The sequence below is a fragment of the Lutra lutra genome, chromosome 12 (genome assembly GCF_902655055.1).
Source record: "Lutra lutra chromosome 12, mLutLut1.2, whole genome shotgun sequence".
Classification (NCBI taxonomy): Eukaryota; Metazoa; Chordata; class Mammalia; order Carnivora; family Mustelidae; genus Lutra; species Lutra lutra.
This window is the reverse complement of record NC_062289.1, coordinates 86,933,066-86,955,163: the sequence shown is the minus strand read 5'-3', so window position 1 is coordinate 86,955,163 and position 22,098 is coordinate 86,933,066. Positions and strand designations below refer to the sequence as shown.

The following is a 22,098-nucleotide window of genomic DNA, read 5'->3' as shown; positions in this document are numbered from 1 at the left end:
GCCACCCAGGCGCCACTAGGCATGTTTTTTAAAAAGCAAAAGCTTTCATATTTAGGACTATGTCTTTTGCTTTTATGTGTATTACAGATTACTGCACTGATTGTACTTTCCTTAAACCATGGACTATACCGTACCTTTGTATTACCTTCAACATAGTATTTTGTAAACATAGGCAGGGTGAAATTTTTCTTCGCTTCAACAATAGGTGCTCAGTTAATTTTTGTTGTTTACTTGATTGACTTTATCTCCTGTTACTAGAACTCACTGTTTTCTAAGCGTGAGTGAAAGTATATAAATCTCTTTTTATCCTCCATTTCCCTGCCAAAGACTTTAGGTATGTTTTAGTTGCAAATAGTGCTCTCTGTAAGGCTATTTATTGAATCAATGACCATAAATAAAATTGCATTCTTGCTCACAAAAGCCTCCTGGCTGCCTTTCTCCTCCAGAGTTTATTTGGTGTTCGCTTTTAATTTTTTACCCATTAACAGTTATAAACTTGTGGGAGGTCATGGACCAGTAGAATCCGTGAATGTGCCATCTGGCTGGAATTTTAGTAGGCTTACCCAGAGCAAAGGCTATATATGGTAAAAATAATAATATCTGATATTTATTAAATATAGTTTAAAATGTAAAAAAAAATGTTATTTCACTCGTTTTTGTTTTTGTTAGCCAAAGCAGCTTGACCATTTACCCCTGCTTGCAAGGTATAGCATCTTAGCTTTCCTCTCATTTGGAAGAGGGGTATGAGAAAAATTCCCTTTTGTACAGGCAAGATTCGTTTTTATATTAGGTAGTATGTGATAATAACTTAAAAAATTTTTTAATTTACTTTTTCTTGTGATATATATCAGATGTGGATTACAAAGCATAAAACATGTATGCACTTTTTAAAGAATGATTATAACCAGTAAGAATAAGAAATAGAAATTGCCTGTACCAAAATGCTCCTTACTGGTCAACCTACTATGCTCCTTACTAGGTCACAGTTCTCTTCCTCACCTCTAGAGGTAAACACTCTCCTGACTTCTGTGATCATAATTTCTTTGCTTTTATGTACAGTTTTGTCAAGATATGTGTATTTAAACAATTTAATTCAGCTCACTTTTGAACTTTATTGGAAATGGACTAATACTGTATGTATTTTTGTATAGTTCTGTGATTTGCTGGTTTTTGTCAGTGTTATTTGTAAGATTTATTCTTGTGTAAAGCTCTGGTTCATTTAATTTTCACTGATGTTTAGCATTCTCTACTTTGAACACATTTTAATTTATCTATGTTATTTTGTATGGTGTGTAGATATAATATATATGTTATATCTATATATAATCTTTAATCTTGTCCATGTCTTCTGGTGCACACATGCAAACATTTACCTAATGATAGAATTGCTGTAGGAGAGGCATATTCCTAGATAATGCCAAACTTTTTCTAAATGGTTGTGCCAGTAGGGTAGGAAAGGTTTCATTGCTTTATTTTTCCATTAATCCTGGATATTGTCAGATTTAAAAATTTTTTGCCATGAATGTATAATTTTTTGTGGACTTAATTTTTCATTTCCTTGATTACTAATGATGTTAGGCATATTTTCATACGTTTATAGTCATTTGGATTTCCTTTTAACTACCTGTTCACATCTTTTGCCTATTTTTTTCTACTAGGTTTTTTTTTTTAATTGCTTTGTAAGAGTTTTTGTTTTTAATTTTGTTTTGATACCGGTCCTTTGTTAGTTTTATGTGCTGCAGATAATCTTCTCCCATTTTGTGGCATGTCTTTTCACTTTCTTGGTGGTGTCTTTTGACACATTTTTCTTTTTTCACTGGTTGAATTTTTCAATTACTTCCTTTTAGAGTCCTTTTCTTTTGTTTAGGAAAAGTTTCCCTGGCCAAAAGTTGAAGACATTCTCCTCTGTTATCTAAAACAAATTTTTTATGGGTTTTGCTTTCCATGTTTAGTTATTTAAGCCAGTTGGAACTCATTTTTGAGTGTGTGAGATAGAACGTAGGGGTCCACTTTTATTTTTATCCATATAGACCCCAGTTGTTGCAACATCATGGTTGTTGTGGTTTTGTTTTAAGATTTTATTTATTTATTTAACTGAGAGAGACAGAGAGAGGGAACACAAGCGGGGGAGGGGAGAGGGATAAGCAGGCTTTCTTCCTGCTGAGCAGGGAGCCAGAAGTGGAGCTTGATCCTAGGACCCTGGGATCAGGACCTGAGCCAAAGGCGGACGCTTAATGACTGAGCCACCCAGGCACCCCGCAACATCATGTTTTGAAAAGACTATCCTTTCTTTCTTTCTTTTTTTTTTTTTTTTAAAGATTTTATTTATTTGTCAGAGAGAGAGGAGAGCGAGCGAGCACAGGCAGACAGAATGGCAGGCAGAGGCAGAGGGAGAAGCAGGCTCCCCGCCAAGCAAGGAGCCCGATGTGGGACTCGATCCCAGGACGCTGGGATCATGACCTGAGCCGAAGGCAGCTGCTTAACCAACTGAGCCACCCAGGCGTCCCTATCCTTTCTTTCTTGATCCAGAAAGCCACTTTGTGATGCCTGGCTGGCTCAGTCAGCAGAGGCTGCAAATCTTGATCTCAGGGTTGTAAGTTTGAGTTCCACAATAATACAGTAATAATAATAATTTTGCCAATAATAATAAAAATTTTCTAAAAAAGCCATTTCTAGGGACACCTGGGTGGCTCAGATGGTTAAATGTCTGCCTTTGCCTTGAGTCATGATCTCAGGGTCCTGGGATCGAGCCCTGCAGTAGGGCTCCCTGCTCAGTGGGGAGTCTGCTTCTCCTTCTCCCTCTGCTGCTCCCCTTGCTTGTGGTCTCTCTCTCTCTGTTGAATAAATAAGTATTTTTTTTAAAAAGCCCTTCTAGGGCGCCTGGGTGGCTCAGTGGGTTAAGCCGCTGCCTTCGGCTCAGGTCATGATCTCAGGGTCCTGGGATCGAGCCCCGCATCGGGCTCTCTGCTCAGCAGGGAGCCTGCTTCCCTCTCTCTCTTTCTCTGTCTGCCTCTCCATCTGCTTGTGATCTCTCTCTGTCAAATAAATAAATAAAATCTTTAAAAAAAAAAATAAAAAAATAAAAAGCCCTTCTAGGGGCGCCTGGGTGGCTCAGTGGGTTAAAGCCTCTGCCTTCGGTTCAGGTCATGGTCCCGGGGTCCTGGGATCGAGCCCCGCATCGGGCTCTCTGCTCGGCGGGGAGCCTGCTTCCTCCTCTCTCTCTGCCTGCCTCTCTGCCTACTTGTGATCTCTGTCAAATAAATAAAATCTTAAAAAAAAAAAAATAAAAAGCCCTTCTATCATGTATCAAAAATTTTTATATATGCTTAGGTTTGTTTGAGCTCTGTATTCTGTTTGTCTATTGCTTATCCCTATGCTAGTACCACAGTATCTACACTCTAGCTTTATATTAAGTTTTGCTACGTGTAGGACAAATCTTCTTTCTCCTTTTTTATCAAGAATGTCTTGGTTGTCTTGATATTTTATATTTCTACATCAGATATAAAGCCAGCTTGTCAATTTCCACAAGAAAATATGTTGAAATACAATTGAGATTGCATTTAATCTATATATCAATTTAGGGAGAACTTACATTTTTGTAATCTTAGGTCTTACAATCCATGAACATAGTGTATATCTTCACTCTAGATCTTCTTTGATGTCTCTCAATAAACATTTTATAATTTTCTCTGTATGCTAAACAATACTATTTTTAGAAAAGTGGGAGTTGGGAGGGCAAAAGGGGAAGAATACTAGAAAGTGACAAAGAAGGACAGACTTCACTGATGGGGTGAGAAATCGAAAAACAGCATATACAATTCATACCAATATTTTTTCCTACTCTGAGTTTTCTTTCTTTTTTTTTTTTTAAGATTTTATTTATTTATTGGACAGAGAGAGAGAGAGATCACAAGTAGGCAGAGAGGCAGGCAGAGAAAGGGGAAGCAGGCTCCCTGCTGAACAGAGCCCTATTTGGGGCTTGATTCCAGGACCCTGAGATCATGACTTGAGCCAAAGGTAGAGGCTTAACCCGTTGAGCCACCCAGGCACCCCCTACTCTGAGTTTTCATTGATGAAATAAGATGAATAAAGTCTGAGGATGTAATGTATAATGTGGTGACTATAGTTGATAATACTGTTGTGTAATTGAAATTTGCTAAAAGAGTAGAACCAAAAAAAAGTAAATGTGTGTGGTGATGGAGGTGTTAACTTGGGGAAATCCTTTCACAATGTACCTGTCTATCAAATCATCACATTGCACACTTTAAATATCTTACAATTTTTTCAATAAAGAAAAGTGAGAAAAATGCAAGTTAAACTGTATTAAGATTTTAAAAACCCATTTTTATTTTCTTTGAGTGTTAACCATATCCCTAAACACTCAGCTGATGATCTCATTTCCTATTGTTAGAAGATGTTGGCCGTGCAGCTCAAGTACTTTTAATTTTCTATTTGTGGTGTGTTTCCCATCACAAAATTTCTTATCTCTCCATTCTTTCCTTTGTCCCTGAATCTGAGGAATGAATATGTCTATAAGGAAGAAGGTCAATGCTAATCTATCCATGAGTAGTCTTATTCCAGGATAGTTGGGATAGTTGAAATTACAGATTCCTTCCTACGTGGAGTATTCCTTTACATTCCCCACAGTCCACCAATGACAGAGACCCCAGAAAAATGATGCCCAGGTTTCTCCTAGAAAGATATAACTTAAAAATAATTGATTATTATTCTCCTAGCTACATCATTTATAAAATGAGGCTCTTGTTGCTTTGACAGATAAGGCCACTCTTTTATCTGAGCTTCTCTGACCTTCTCCTGGGGATATGCTGGCTCATTAAGGCACTTCTTTATGGAACTTCAGTAGCCAATAAGGACATTGTCTGCTATAACTTGCAAGCAGTTGGACAGGTGAGTGGTACTAGACTGTGACTGTATCTTGTAAGACAGGTATACTCAGACCTAAATAGAAAGTAAAGATAATCCATCTTGGTAAGTGGGATCCCTTTGTTTATTGTTATCCTTTGAAACAACAGCTCTTAATATTTTTCCATATTAAAAAACACAGCTTGTTATGCTCACTTCAGCAGCACATATACTAAAAAAAACACTGCTTGTTTATTATAGAAAGTGTGGAAAATTCAGAGAAGCAAAAAGATAATTAAAATCACCTATAATCACTCACATATTATTTTATATATATTATATATCTTTCCAATCTTTTTCTCTGTACATATATGCATTTTAAAACAAATAACACATTAATACTTCGTATAATTTGCTTTTATTTTTCAACATATCATGAGTGTACTTCCATGTAATAAAACATTCTTTAACAGCAGCTTTTGAGAATAATACATTTTTTTATTAAAAGAATAAGCATTGACCCTGAAAAGAAATAAAATAAAATAAAATAAAATAAAATAAAATGGAAAAAAAAGGAATAAACATTGGCTTCAATTGGGAAATACTATAGATTATCATGTATGGATTATAGATTTTTCACAGATTTTATTAACCCACACAGTGGATTAACCCACACAGTACCATCTGTATATGTTTCTTATATTTCTCAGACTTGCTGTGTGAAAAAGTAGAGGTTAAAATGCAATTGGTACTCACCGCTATGTGTTTCCTTTGACATTTGTTACTAGAGGGAATATTTCTTTCAATTTAGTATGAAAATAATACATGTAATTGGTGGTATGAAATCCATGTACTAATATATATTAAATATCTCATGAATTTTAGTATCATAAAAACATACTTTATTCAGTCCTAATATCTCATAAATTGAGTAACACTGTATTATATTTTCAGCTAAGGAAATAATATAGTTTTGGAAGTAAAAAAAAATCTGTATAGAATTCTGGACCCAGTTAACTTTGTAACCTTAGGCAAATACTTAATAATTTCTGAACTTTAGTCTCCTATCTCCTAGTCTGTAAAGTGATCGTTAATATTGTTTACCTTGTGCTTGGCATAGGTATGATTAATGTTACTTTGTTTTTTTTTATAATTTTATTGAGCTATACATATAATAAATGAGATTTATTTAAAAGATTTTATTTATTTGAGAGAGGGAGAAAACATGAGTGGGGGTGGGGAGGGCAGAGGAAGAGGGAGAAGCAGAGAAGCAGAGCCCCCACTGAGCAGGGAGCCCGATGTGGGCTCAGTCCCAGGAGCCCAAGATCATGACCCAAGCCAAAGTCAGATGCTTAACTGAACCATTCAGGTGCCCCTACACAACAATATTTAAAGTGTACAATTTTATCTTTTTTAGTATATATATATCCCTTTCAAATCATTACCACATGGGGCACCTGGGTGGCTCAGTGGGTTAAGCCTCTGCCTTCAGCTCAGGTCATGATCTCAGTGTCCTGAGATTGACCCCCACTTTGGGCTCTCTGCTCAGTGGAGAGCCTGCTTCCCCTACCCCCCCCCCACCTGCTTCTCTGCCTACTTGTGAGCTCTCTCTTTCTCTCTGTTAAATAAATAAATAAAATCTTAAAAAAAAAATCATTACTACAACTAAGATAACAAACATTTCTATTTCATCACCCCCCAAAATAATTTCAAGTTTGTTTTCTTTTACCTCATGGAGCATATGAATTATAATAATTGCTTTAAAAAATTTTTGGTTGGTGGCACCTGGATGGCTCAGTCATTAAGTGTCTGCCTTCAACTCAGGTCATGATTCCAGGGTCCTGGGATCAAGCTCTGCATCAGGCTTCCTGCTCAGCGGGAAGCCTGCTTCTCCCTCTCCCATTCCCCCTGCTTGTGTTCCCTCTCTTGCTGTGTCTCTTTCTGTCAGATAAATAAAAAAATCTTAAAAAAAATTTTTTTTGGTTGGATATTTCCAATATCTGGCCATCTCTAAGTTGGTGTTTGTTGATTGTCTTCTCCCATGATAATGGGTGACAAATTTTTGTTCTTTGTGTGTCAAGTAATTTAGGGTTTCATCTTGGACATTGTGACTGCGACATATCATAGACTTGGGGTTCTTTTGTAATTCTCTGGAGAATGCTAATGTTTTTGTTTGGCAGACAATCAACCTGATTAGGTTTAGAATGTGAATTCCTTTTTTTTTTTTTTTTTAACAATTTTTAAAATTTATTTGAGAGAGAGAGAGCAGGAGTGGGGGAGGGTCAGAGAGGGAAGCAGACTCCCTATTGAGTAGGGAGCCTGATGTGGAACTTGGTCTTGGGACTCCAGGATCATGACCCGAGCTGAAGGCAGTCACTTAACCAACAGAGCCATCCAGGTGCCCTAGAATGTGAATTTCATTTCATCATTTTTAGGTTTAAGTTCTCTATGCCTAGTTCTCTAAGCCTTAGCTATGCTTGTTTTGGGCTGTCATGTGCGTGCATAGTGCAGTGGTTAGGTTGAGACTTATATGGCATCATACACAGAATTAGGACATCTGCTTTTCTTGCTCTGTCACTTTTGGGTTTCCACCTACACTTTCCTGCCTGAAATGGGACATTCTTTGGTTTATGTGGCCTAGAATATAGGTTTCTGTTAGGGTTCCAGGGGCCTTCATTGAGAGGCATTATGATTGGGATGTACACTTGAGGAAAAGCTATAAGAGAGCAAGAGAGAAAGGTTTGGGAAACTTACTTTTGTGCAGTTTGCTTCTCTGTATTTGATTCCTTTGTTTGATTTTTACTTTTCAGTCTTCAAGCAGTTAATTTTTATATTTTCCGAGAGTTTTTGTTTGTAATCAATGGGAGGGATGGGCTGAAGAGGGCTAAAACACACTAGCTTATTTAGTTATTCTTATTTATTTAGTGAGAGAGAAAGCGCATTTGAGTGGGGGAGGGGCAGAGGGAGAGAGAATCTTTTTTTTTTTTATAGATTTTATTTCTTTATTTGAGAGAGAGCACAAAGAGATCATTGCACAATCATTGCACAGAGAGGGAGAGGGCAGAGGGAGAGGGAGAAGCAGACTCTCTGCTGAGCAGGGAGCTGGATGTGGGGCTCAATCCTAGGTCCCAAAGATCATGACATGAACTGAAGGCAGTTACTTAACCAGCTGAGCCACCCAGGTGCCTGGAGAGAGAGAATCTTAAGCAGTCTCCATGCTCAGCTTGAGCCTGATGCAGGGCTCCATCTCATGACCCTGAGATCATGACCTGAGCTGAAACCAAGAGCCCATGCTTAACCAACCCAGCCACCCAGGCACCCCTAACTTTTTTTAAATTGTGGTAAAGTACATATCATAAGACCATTTTAATCATTAAATTTTTTTAAAAATTGGGTTAAAAACATGCAACAAAATTTACATCCTGACATTTTTAAATGTACAGTTTAGGGACACCTGGGTGGCTCAGTCAGTTAAGCATCTGCCTTCGGCTCAGGTTATGATCCCAGGGTCCTGGGATAGAGCCCCACATCTTGCTCCCTGCTCCTTGCTCAGCAGGGAGTCTGCTTCTCCCTCTCCCTCTGCCCTGCTTATGCTCTCTCTGTCTCTCAAATAAATAAATAAAATCTTTTAAAAAAGTCAATGATATTAGTGATGTTAAATATCTTGTGTGCTTATTGACCACTTTTATATCTATTGTGAAGAAATGTTTATTCAAGTTCTTTGTCCATTTTTAAATTTGTTGTTGATTCATAGGGCTTCTTTATGTATTATGAATATTAATTCCTTTTCAAATATATGATTTACAAATATTTTCTCCCATTCTTTCATAGGTTGCCCTTTCACTCTGTAGATTATGTCTTTTAATGCACAGAAATGTTTAATTTTTTTTTTAAGATTTTATTTATTTATTTGACAGAGAGAGATCACAAGTAGGCAGAGAGGCAGGCAGAGAGAGAGGAGGAAGCAGGCTCCCCACTGAGCAGAGAGCCCGATGCGGGGCTCGATCCCAGGACCCTGAGATCATGACCTGAGCCGAAGGCAGAGGCTTTAACCCACTGAGCCACCCAGGTGCCCCAGAAATGTTTAATTTTGATGTAGTCCAATATATTGTTTCTTTTGTTGCCCGTGCTTTTGATTTTGTATTCAGGAAATCATTGCCAAGCCCAGGGTCATGAAGCTTTTCCCCTATGTCTTCTGCTAGGAGTTTTATAGTTTTACCTCTTAGGTTTAAGTCTTTGATCTATTTTAAACTAATTTTTGTATATAGTGTAAGTGTCCAGCTTCATTCATGTGCATGTGGATATTCAGTATTTTATTTTTTTTAAATATTTATTTATTTATTTGACAGAAAGAAAGAGACAGAGCAAGAGAAGGAACACAAGCAGGGGGAGTGAGAGAGGGAGAAGCAGGCTCCCCACCCAGCAGGGAGCCTGATAAGGGGCTTGATCCCAGGACCCTGGGATTATGACTTGAGCTGAAGGCAGAGGCTTAACCCACTGAGTCACCCAGGTGCCCGATATTCAGTATTTTAAATACCATTTGCTAAAAAGACTGTCCTTTCCTCACTAAATGGTCTTGCTACTCTTGTTTAAAATCATATGACTTACATGTGACATTTTATTCCAGGCTTTCTATTCTGATCTGTCATTTCTATTTGTCTGTCTTTAAGGCAGTATCACACTGTTTCAATTACTGTTACTTTGTACTAAGTTTTGAAACTGGGAAGTGGGAGTCCTCCAACTTTGTTCTTTTTAAAGATTATTTTGGCAGCCATCAAAAAAAAAATCTTGCCATTTGCAACGAAGTGGATGGAACTAGAGGGTATTATGCTAAGTGAAATAAGACAATCAGAGAAAGACAATTATATGATCTCACTGATATATGGAATTTAAGAAACAAGACAGAGGTTCATAGGGGAAGAGAGGGAAGAATGAAACAAGATGAAACCAGAGAGGAAGACAAACCTTAAAAAACTCTTAATCTTAGGGAATAAACTCAGGGTTGCTGGAGGGGAGTGAGGTGGAGGGATGGGGTATGTGTTGTAATGACACCAGGTATCGTATAAGACTGATGAATCACAGACCTGTGCCCTTGAAACAATACATTAAATGTTAATTAATTGAATTTAAATTTTTAAAAAAGACGAAAAAGATTGTTTTAGTCAAAACAATCTCAGGGTCCCTTATGGTTATGTGTGGATTTTAGGATGTACTCTACTGTCACTGGATGGAATGTTCTATACTTGTTGATTATGTCAGGTTGATTGATAGTGACCTTCAAGTCTATTAGATTCTTGCTGTTTTTCTGTCTACCTATTGTATTCATTAGTGAAAGATAGTGATAATAATTGATAATTGATAATAACTGATAATAATTGTGGGTTTATCTATTTTTCATTTTAGTTCTATTAGTTCTTGCTTCGTGTATTCTTAAGTTCTCTCCCAAGGAGTATACAAATTTAAGATTTTTATATTCTTTTGTTTAGATGAACTAGTTGCCATGATGAAATGAACTTTATCCTTGGTAATTTTCTTTGCTCTGTAATTTACTTTGTTTCTGATATTTAAATAGCCATTTCACCTTTTGTTACTGTTTTGTTATTTCACTTTCATTTATTGTTAGCATGATATATCTTCTTATCTCCTTGTAAATTTAAATTATTTGTATATTTTTATTTAAAATGCATTTCTTGTAACCAGCATGTATTTAGGTCTTAGTATTTTATCCAGTCCAACAATCTCTGCCTTTTAATTGTGGTTTTTAGGCCACTTACACTTAATTTGATTGTACTGTTTTATTTGAATCTATCATTTTGCCCTTTGTTTTCTGTTTTGCTCTTTTTTCCCTTTTCTTCCTTTTTCTCCCTTTTTGGATTTATATATATATTATTATATATTATTTATAATATATATAATACAATATATAATACAATATATATAATAATATATTATATATATATATATTTAAAGATTTTATTTATTTATTTGACAGAGAGAGAGAGAGAGATCACAAGTAGGCAGAGAGGCAGTCAGAGAGAGCAGGGGAAGCAGGCTTCCCGCCAAGCAGGGAGCCTGACATGGGGTTCGATCCCAGGACCCTGAGATCATGACCTGAGCTGAAGGCAGAGGCTTAACCCACCCAGGTGCCCCTAATATACTATTTTTATTATTACCTTTTATCTCCCTTGTTGGCTTATTAGCTAAAACCCTTTGTTGTGTTACTTTAGTGGTTATGTTACAGGGTTCATAGTATACATTTTAACTTATCATAGTTGAAGTAATAATCATATCTCTTCACATGTAGGGTGACAATCTTACAATGTAATACTTTCATTTCTCCTCTCCTGGGCTTTATGCTTATTGCCATGTATTTCTTATATGTATACTGTAAAGCTCACAATATATTTTTATATTTGCTCAGTTAATTATCATTACAGAGATTTAAATAATAAAAAAATCTTTTATACTTATTAGTCCCAATGTTTTTCATTCTTTTGGGTAAATTCAGATTTTTGTGTGATAACATTTTTCTTCTGCCTGAGGCATACTCTTTAACATTTCTTATGTTGTGGGTCTGCTTTTGTGTGTTTGAAAATGTCTATTTTGCCTTTGTTTTTGAGAGTATATTTGCTGGGTATAGATTTGTGGATTGAGAAAATTTTGGTACTTTAACATATCTCTTCACTGTCTTTTTGCTTGAACTGTTTCCTTTAAGAAATCTGATACTATATCTTTGTTCCTCTCTGCATCTTTTTTCCTCTGGCTGCTTTTAAGATTTTGTCTTAAAAATGAATAATTTGGGACACCTGGATGGCTCAGCTGGTTAAGCATCTGCATTCAGCTCAGGTCATGATCCCAGAGTCCTAGAATCCAGTCCCTCATCAGACTCTTTGCTCAGCAAGGAGCCTGCTTCTCCCTCTATCTGCTGCTCCCCCTGCTTGTGCATGTGAGCTCTCTCTCTGACAAATAAATAAATAAAATCTTTTTAAAAATGAATAATTTGATTATGATGGGCCTTGGTGTCATTTTCTTTGTATTTCTTTTCCTTGGGATTAATTGAGCTTTTGTATCTATGAGTTTATAGTCTTCATCAAATTTGGAAAGCTTTTGTTCATTATTTCTTTCAAATATGTTGTCTGTTTCCCTTTTCCCCACTACTTGCACTCCTTTCAGGCATCCTATTACCTATATATAATGGTACTTGAAGCTTTCCCATAGTTCACTCATGCTTTTTCAGTTTTTGGATTCTTTGTTTTTGTCTTTTGGCTTTGTTTTTCATTTTGAGTATTTTCCTTTGTTATACTTTCAGATTCATTAGTCATTTCTTCTGTAGTGTCTAATCTGTATTATTTTTACTTCCTCCATTGTAGTTTTATCTTTAACAGCTCAAATAAGGTCTTTAAAAATACCTTCCATGTTTCTAATTATTAAAAATATGAGATAGAATATAATAACTATTTTATTGTCTTTTACTGTTAATTCTAATATTTGTTTCAGTTTTGGGTAGTTTCAGTTGATTGATTATTCTTCTCTGTATGGATCATGTTTTACTCCCTCTTTGCATCTTTTATTGGATGTCAGGCACTGTGAATTTTATATTTGGGGTGTACTAGATATTTCTCTATACCTACAACCATTCTTGTATTTTCTCCTTAGATGCAGATAATTTACTTAGAAATAGTTTGAATCTCTCAGATCTTCCTTTTATGATTTTTTTTAGTTAGTTCTGGAGTGATGCTCAGTCTCAGGCTAATTATTTCTCACAACTGAGCCAAGACCTTCCTGAGTACTCTACCTTATGTCCTGTTGAATTACCAGTTTTTTGATATCTTGGTGGTACGAACTACTTTTGGGCCTATGTGAACTCTAGATACTATTCTGTAATACTTTTAGATAGTTCTTTCAGCTTTGGATAGTTCCCTGACACACATGCATCAATCAGTACTTCGCTGAATACTCAAGGAAGACCTGCAAATATCCAGGGTGCTCTGAGCAGCTCTTTCCTCTCCAGCACTCTGTTCTATGAACTCTAGCAGCCTTAGTCTTCCTGGATTCTCATTTCTAACTCCTCAACTCAGAGTTTGCCGAGCCCTCCCTTAGTTTTGTCTTCCTGTACTATAGCATGGGAACTCTTTAGAAAGTAAGCTGAGGTGTGCCTGGGTGGCTCAGTTGGTTAAATGTCTGCCTTTGGCTCAGGTCATGATCTCAGGATGCTGGGATTGAGTCCCGCATCAGGCTCCCTGCTCAGCCCGGAGTCTTCTTCTGCCTCTGCCTGCTGCTCTCCCTGTTTGTCCTCTCTCTCTCTCTCTCTGACCAAAATAAATAAATAAATACATACATAATATATACACACACATATATAAATTTTTATATGTTTATATATATAAATTTTTATATGTTTATATATAAAAATTTATATGTGTGTATATATATTATTATTTATATATATGTTCTTATATATGTTTATATATGTTTTATATATGTTATATAAAAAATTTATGTGTGTGTGTGTGTGTGTGTGTGTGTGTATGTATATATATATTATAAAATAAGCTGAGGATGCCTGGGTGGCTCAGTTGATTGAGTGACCTTTGGCTCAGGTCATGATCCCGGAGTCTTGGGATCAAGTCCTGCATTGGGCTCCCTCCTCAGTGGTGAGTCTGCTTCTCCCTCTGTCCCTACCCCCTCTTGTGCTCTCTCTCTCTCTCTCTCTCACTTTCTCTCTCTCTCAAATAAATAAATAAAATAAAATTTTAAAAAAGTAAGCTGAGGTAGGGATGCCTGGGTGGCTCTGTTGGTTAAGTGGCCAACTCTTAATTTGGCTCAGGTCATGATCTCAGGGCTGTGAGATCAAGCCCCACATCTGGCTCTGTGCTCAGTGTTGGGAGTCTGCTTGAGATTCTCTCTTTACCCCTTTGTCCTGCCCTCCCTCATGGGCATGCTCTCTCTCTCTCAAATAAATAAATAGATCTTAAAAAAAAAAAAAGAAAGAAAGAAAGCTGAGGTAGTTCTGTGGCTCATCCCATGTTTCCATGTTTCAGAGATCACTGATTTTGTTATTTGATGTCTTGTGTCTTGAAACTCTTGTTTGAAATGTTTTGACTGTCTTTTTTGTTTGTTTGCCAGAAAGGTGAATTGAGTTCTTGTTATTCCATCTTGGCCATAGAAATTCATAAGTAAAGGTTGGGTCTAAGAAAATGCTCAAAGAACTTCAGCGTTTTTTTGTTGTTGTTGTTATTTTTTAAGATTTTATTTATTTATTTGACAGAGAGAGAAATCACAAGTAGGCAGAGAGGCAGAGGGGCAAGTAGACTCCCTGCTGAGCAGAGAGCCTGATGCGGGGCTCGATCCCAGGACCCTGAGATCATGACCTGAGCTGAAGGCAGAGGCTTAACCCACTGAGCCACCCAGGTGCCACTAAAAAACTTCAGTGTTTGGATTCAGGGTTAACTTGGAGCTTTTAGAGGAATATATTATTTAAATAATTCTCAATAAATATTTAAGTTATTCTTTAGAATAGAAAAATGTCTAGACTGTTTCAGATTAATGTTTTAATATTCCCTGTTGTCTTCCCTCCTGATCAACTCTGTCAGCTTGGAGGAAAAAAAATGCTATTTAACTTGGGGCTTTTCTTTATATTGAAACACACAATTCATTTGAATAGTCAGTTGGTCCATTTATTCAACTTTAGGAGAGAATGAGACATAGGTATCCCTGACTTGTCAATAGTTTGTGTTATACCTCTTTGCTTTTAAGAAAGACCTGCATGAGGGGCACCTGGGTGGCTCAGTTGTTAAGTGTCTGCCTTGGGCTCAGTTCATGATCCCAGGATGCTGGGATCAAGCCCCACATCAGGCTCCTTGCTCTACTGGAAAGCCTGCTTCTCCCTCTCACTCCCCCTGCTTGTGTTCCCTCTCTCACTGTCTCTCTCTCTCTCTCTCTCTCAAATAAATAAATAAAATAAAATAAAATAAAAATAAAGACCTCCATGAATACCTGTCCTTACAAACCAAAAGAAATCCAAGGAGGATTTTGGCTTTTGTGGAAAAAGGCAAAAACAAAAATAGCATCCAGTGTTTGTTTTGCAGCAAGCCATTATAGAGGCAGTGCGTTCCCCAGCCAGCGACCACCGAGCTCTTTCCCCAGGAATATGCTCAACATCAAGCTGCCATAACTATGAACTGTGTATGTGGACATCTATCCTCTGTCTCTGTTTATTTTGTACATCCATCAGAAGATGTTTCCATTAGCAGGGGTATCAGAAATGACAATTATTACTGCATTGTTTTGCTGTTGAGACTCCATATGATTTTGAGGAAGTCATTTGATTTTTACAACAATCATTATTGCTAGTTGGATATAATTAAGGATACAGATGAATAGCCAGATAAACGGATACATAAGTCCAAAAGGGTCCTGAATGCAGGAGCTTCTGTCCCTGTGGAGTTGGATGTGTTTACCAGCCCAGAAGCTTTCCACATCTTGTAGTTTAGAGTTTTTTATGGAGGCTTCATCTTGTAGGCATGATCAATTATTAATTCAGTCTCTAGCCTCTCTCCTCACCCTGGGGATGTAGGGCTGAAAGTTCTAAGTCTCAAGTCATGGTTTGATCTTTCTGGTAACCAGCTATCCAGGAGCCCACCAAGTATCATCTCATTAGAACAAAAGGTGCTCCTATGACGCAGGAAATTTCAAGGGATTTAGGAGCTCTGTGTGAGATACCCCTATCATTCTCATCACTCAGAAAATTCCAAGGGTTTTAGGAGCGCTGTGTCAGGAACTACATGTATTTATTATGTCATAAGAGCAAACCCAAATTGGCTCTTTTATGTCTCTCTGTGTTACTGGAGAATCCTGGTTCCAAGTTCAATAACTCTATAGAGACCTGGAGACTAAAAAATACATCTTTCCTTAAAAATGGAAAATTTTTATTTTTTAGCTTTTCTACATAAAGATTTGTTTTAATTTATAAAATTAATACATGTTCTTGATAAAAATTAAAACACGTGTTTTTGCATACCTGGGGTTTACAAATGAAAAGTAAAAGTTCACCTCCCTTTTCTACCCCTAACTTTCACAGTTCAACCAGTTGAGATTAATGTCTCTCACTCCTTTGTAATTTGTTCTTGAGAAAAACACTAGGAGTGGGTGGAGGTGGGGCACTCCTTATTTGCACAACCAGATGAGAGGTCCTAGATTTCCAAGAGTCATAGTAAGGAAAGGACTTGTCACCTGATCTAAACAAACAAGATATTCAGGTTCCTTAATTTAAATTTCCAGTTTCATTCTTTGAACAGTGAGATCCTTTTATTTGTTTAAAAAAAAATTTTTTTTAAGATTTTTTAATTTATTTCTTTGACAGAGATCACAAGTAGGCAGAGAGAGAGTGGGAAGCAGGCTCCCGGCTGAGCAGAGAGCCTGTCCCAGGACTCTGGGATCATGACCTGAGCCCTTAAGGCAGAGGCTTTAACCCACTGAGCCACCCAGGGGCCCCAAGCGAGATCCTTTGAGAAAAAAATTTTTTGAAAATAAGTGCCAAGGGGCGCCTGGGTGGCTCAGTGGGTTAAGCCGCTGCCTTCGGCTCAGGTCATGATCCCAGGTCCTGGGTTCGAGCCCCGCATCGGGCTTTCTGCTCAGCGGGGAGCCTGCTTCCTCCTCTCTCTCTGCCTGCCTCTCTGCTTACTTGTGATTTCTCTCTGTCAAATAAATAAATAAAATCTTTAAAAAAAAAAAAAAAAAAAAAGAAAACAAGTGCCAAGATTTTTAGAACATATTTAGTAGTTATTAATTAATTCCACTGAAGCAGAATGAAAGAAAATGGGCTTAAGCAGTAGTAGGAAAATAGTATGGGTAGAAATCTTGAGTATTATGCAGGAATAAATCATTAGGGTCAGTTTGGTGTTTCCCTGTCAAATGTATGTGTAATTTTCATCCATGTGAAATGGATTTCCAGGTGATATACCAGATAAGTGGTTCACAGATTCCTGGACTTCAGGGTTTCACAAATGAGTAAAACTAAAGAGAAAAATGTGAGTTTTCATACTGTTGCTATTTTGCTAAATTAGGAATACTTTTAAACAAATACTACCTAATTTCATAAAAGGAATAACAATTCATACTAAAAAATATAGTCTCAGACTGGAACATGGACTCTTTATTTTTATTTTATTTTTTAAAAGATTTTATTTATTTATTTGACAGAGAGAGAGCTCACAAGTAGGCAGAGAGAAAGGGGGGAAGCAGGCTCCCCGCTGAGCAGAGAGCTGGTTGGGATGCGGGGCTCGATCCCAGGACCCTGGGATCATGACCTGAGCCGAAGGCAGAGGCTTTAACCCACAGAGCCACCCAGGTGCCCCAAGAACATGGACTCTTGAAATTAGTAGATTTAGCTATATGAAAAATTTAATTACATTCCTATCTTTTTCTCAATATTTCTTAGACCAATGCCTCTTTAGTCAGGGATCACCACTAATTTTTGAACTAGCATTTGGAAATTACTGCACTATATAGGCCTTCATAGCTCTTTCCAGGTTTCAGATGTTAAAGCTTCAGGACATGTGGATTTTTGTTTTGTTTTGAGCTTTTCCTCCTCTATTGGGGTGGCTTTGGGATGCAAATTAGAATCAGGCTTATTCACCTCTTATGTTATTACTTTATTATGTGTTGGAGTTACTGAGTTCTTGCCTGATTTAGATAATGAAAAGAGTTTTATAGGAGACCCAGAGCTGGTCAGGGATGAACACTGGCTCACTGCAGCTCTGGTGCTTTTATGTGTCTTCAGTGAACTGGAACGGAAGAAATCATTTACCAAGAGCTAGTCATTTGTTCTGGAACTTATCTGAGAAGCAAAGTGAGTTTGAGAACTAGGCCATCAGAAATAATTTCATTCTTTGATTAATAAATTAAGATGTGAGATTTTCCAAGTGCTCTCTTTTTAGTAAACTCAGCCAACCAGTAAATAGATGTTACCATGCCACCATAACATTGGAATCTGAAGGTTTTGTCTGGCGTATAGCATTTGGGTCTGAAAGATGGAATCTGATCCATAGTCTAAGATGCTGAGAATTTTTAATTCTGTTAGATGATTAGATCTATACCAAGAAGGTTAATTTGTATATGATTGTCCCCCTGATCAATCTTGGGATCAGGACCAAATTCCTTGCTTTTTCTAAAAGGGTCTAGGATTATTGCTGTGCTAGTATTTTTGTTGATCAGAGATAACTGTGATAGAGAAATAAGATAAGGGAAAATGACAGTGCCAGACACTATCCCAGTCTGCTTCTCTATTTACTTTTGGCTATTCTAGTATTTATTTTGACATGGGTTGAAGTGTCAGCAGTCACCTTTTCTTAGTGAATGAACCATGTTTCATTTCCTAGAAGAATATGCTGGTCACATACTTGAGAGATACCAGTTTGGATTGCAGACAACATGAAAATCGTGGCTTGGAGTTAAAGCATAGAGTTTGGAGTCAAACAGGTCTGGGTTTAAATCCCAGCTCTGGTACCTATTAGCTGTATGATTTTTAAGCAAGATATTTTTCCTAAGTCTTAGTTTCCCTTGTAAGATATGAATAATGATGGGATTCTTAGGGTTGTCATGAAGATTAAATTTGGTAAAAATGCAAAGTACTTGCTCCTAGTGTGAATTATTGCTGTTCTTGTTATTTTTGGAGGTAAAATAGGATATCTGCTGATCTTCTTAGGAACAGAATTCACCTGCAGGCCTTTTGTTTCCTCCCCATATTTACTGATCTGTTACCTTCTGAATTTGTCTGGTAAAAAGCAGTCTATTAAAAATATCCTCTTATCTAGGATTTTACTTCATGATATTTGCTTGTTAATACATTCTCACTGCCTCTCTGACCTTTTGGGCTTAGCCTGCCTAACTCCAAGGCCTAAATTTTACAGTGGCTGGTGGTTTGTGTGACATTATTATTGTGATTTTTAGGGTCTGGTTTAAATATAATAGGACCTCATATAAACTTTTGCTAATTGATAGCTGACTTCTCTGGATTTAATTTCATGCTTAAAGGCCCTAAGCCCTTTTCTATGGGTAGATTTCTGATGCTAGCCCACTTTAGCTAGCTATCTCTTTTAGCCATGGTGTACTAACCAACATCTGATTAATGCCATGGCACCATTTCTGATCTGTGACAGAACAGATTTGTGTCATGACCACTCGCCTTTGTTAAGGGTAAATACTTCTAACAACAATAGCAAAAACCCCTTGTATACTAGGTCCATGTAACAGAAGTATCTTTACCCAAACTGTTAAGTGTTTTGGGACATCTAGAGTCTACTTTAGAGTGGAATTCTCTTACCTTATTTTCTGTTGCTCAGAGAATGTGTCCTTGTCTACAAAGACAAGTATGGATTTGCTCAAAAATCCCATCTGAGAGTATTTTTATACTAGATTATACTATATTTCTATTTTCTATGGTAAGTTTGAGCTGCTGTCTTTTCAAGACAATTAAAAAAAAGTAGAAAACCACATTTTAAATTTAGGTATCTTCATTTTGTACATGAGTGAACTAAATAAGCTATTAAGATCTTGTTTAGTTTCAGGATTCAATTAAAAAAAAAACAAAAAAAGGTCTGGTTGAAAATTGAGATTCTGGAGTTATCTTTTGGATCTGTTTTAGATTGGTGTAGAGGATATTTGAGGCAAATAAGTTCTTACATTGGTTTTTTACTAATTTAATAATAGAAGTGAGCTTGCTTCTGCTGCTTAACAGACCTTAAATAAGTCATGTTAAAGTACTAGTTTTGTTTTTTATATCAAAAAATAAAGATCATATGTCAGTACATATGTAAAAGTACTTTTAAGTTATAAGGCATCTTACAAATATAAGGTTGAATAGATGGTTCTTACTCATCTTCTCTATTATAAGTCCTTCTTTTTACATGGTAGTCATTCTGTAACTGTTTGCCTCACTGGGATTTTAGGAGAATAAAGATAATGGATTTGATGAGTTGTGAGTGTCTCAAAAGACTACAAGTAGTTAGGATGATAAATTTATTTTATTTTTAAAAAGATTTTATTTATTTATTTGAGAGCGAGAGAGAGAGAAAGAGCACAAGCAGTGGAAGAAGCAGAGGGAGAGGGAGAGAAGCAGACTCCCTGCCAATCTGGGAGCCTGACATGGGGCTTGATCCCAGGATCTGGAGATCATGCCCTGAGCCAAAGGCAAATGCTTAACCATCTCAGCAGCCCAGGTGCCCCAAAGGATGATAAATTTATCATTAGTCACCCCATTTGATATTGAAGAATGTTAATATTAGTCATAATCATCAAGGTTGTTAACAACGATGCTCTCAGGATTTTACAGATTTTTAAATCTGAAACCTGTGAGAAGTGTCAAATTTAGAATGTTTACATATCTAGTGGGGTGGGGGGGGAGGAATCAGTCAGATATGATGACATCCTGGTTCCCTCTACTGGACTTAAATGAAATTACCTTTTTTTTAAGTTTTAATTTTAATTCCAGTTAGTTAACATACAGTGTTATATTAGTTTCAGGTATACTATATAGTGATTCAACACTTCCATACATCACCTGGTGCTCATCATGACAGGTGTAGTCCTTAATCCCCATCATTTATTTTACCCAAGCCCCCAACTCCCTCCCCTCTGGTAACCATCAATTCTCTAATTAAAAGTCTGTTTCTTGGTGTCTCTCTCTTTCTCTCTCTTTGCTCTTTTGTTTTGTTTCTTAAATTCCACATATGAGTGAAATCATATGGTATTTTTCTTTCTCTATATCACTTAGCATAATATTCTCTAGATCCATCCATGTTGTTGCAAATGGAAGATTTCATTCATTTTTGTGGGTGAGTCATATTCCATTGTATATAGTGGATACCTATCGCTTCTTAAAACTGCCAGTGTTGAATAGCCATGTAATTTAAAGGACACCACTCCCTATTATAGATCATCACTTCTCTCATATGTTTGTCATAGTAATGGTGGGAAGGTTTTAGGGATCTTTCTTTAAGATTTTTTCCTAAAATCTAAACTTGCATCTGCCTATGGCCTTGGGTAAAGGAACTCAGAGTTATTTGATGAAAACTTCTTGTTTACAGTGTGGCAGTCATTATCCTATACTTTGGAGCACACATCCTTTAAAGTCTGATCATGAGATTGCAGAAATTTAGTCACATCTTCAGGCTCCACTTCTAGTTCTCTCACGATTTCCACCACATCTGAAGTACTTCCTCCACTGAAGTTTTAAATACCTCAAAGTCATACATGTGGGTTAGAATCAGCTTCTTCCAAACTCCTGTTAATGTTGATTTTTAAAAATATTATTTTATTAACATATAATGTATTATTTGCCTCAGGGGTACAGGTCTGTGAATCCTCAGTCTTAGACAATTTACAGCACTCACCACAGCACATACCCTCCCCAGTGTCCATCGCACAGCCACCCTATCCCTCCCCAAACCCCAATATTTTGACCTCTTCCAAAGAATCACAAATGTTCTTAATGTTACTAGAATGATGAATGTTTTCCAGAGATTTTCAATTTACTTTACCTAGATCAGTCAGAGACATTACTATCTGTGACAGTTATAGCCTTATGAAATGTATTAAATAATAAAACTTGAAAGTCTAAATTACTCCTTGATCCCATGGGATGCAGAATGGATATTGTGTTAGCAGGCAGGAAAACAATATTGGTCTCATTGTGTATTTCTATCAGAGCTCTTGGGTGACCCAGTACATTGTCAATGAGCAGTAATATTTTGAAAGGAATCTTTTTTTCTGAGCAGCAGTTCTCAACAGTGGGTTAAAATTATTCAGTAAACCATGTTGTAAACAGATGTGCTGTCATTCAGGCAGGCTTCTTTTTTTCTTTCTTTCTTTCTCTCTCTTTTTTTTTTTTTCATTTCTAGAGGACAGGCAGAGTAGACTTAGCATGATTCTTAAGGGTCCTAGATTTCTTTCTGAAAGTAAATGAGCATTTGGCTTCAACTTAAAGTCAACAGTTGCATTAGCCCCTAACAAGAAAGTTAGCCAGTCCTTTTATTTTATTTTACTTTTGTTAATATTTTTTTTTATTTATTTGACAGAGAGAGAGATCATAAGTAGGCAGAGAGGCAGACAGAGAGGGGGAAACAGGCTCCCCACCGAGCAGAGAGCCCAATGCAGGGCTCAGTACCAGGACCGTGAGATCATGACCTGAGCCGAAGGCAGAGGCTTAACTGAGTGAGCCTCCCAGGCGCCCCCCCC

At 37.0% G+C, this 22,098-nt stretch overlaps 1 protein-coding gene across 8 annotated transcripts in view; it reads left to right on the top strand.

Moving 5' to 3' along the window:
• Window positions 1–22,098, top strand: part of TMEM116 (transmembrane protein 116) — a 96,841-nt gene that overhangs the window by 19,217 nt on the left and 55,526 nt on the right. For all 8 annotated transcript variants that reach the window (XM_047698347.1, XM_047698350.1, XM_047698352.1 and 5 more), the window contains exon 4: window positions 4,777–4,908. In XM_047698347.1, the coding sequence (XP_047554303.1) occupies window positions 4,777–4,908 (132 nt within the window). The remainder of the gene's footprint in view (window positions 1–4,776; window positions 4,909–22,098) is intronic.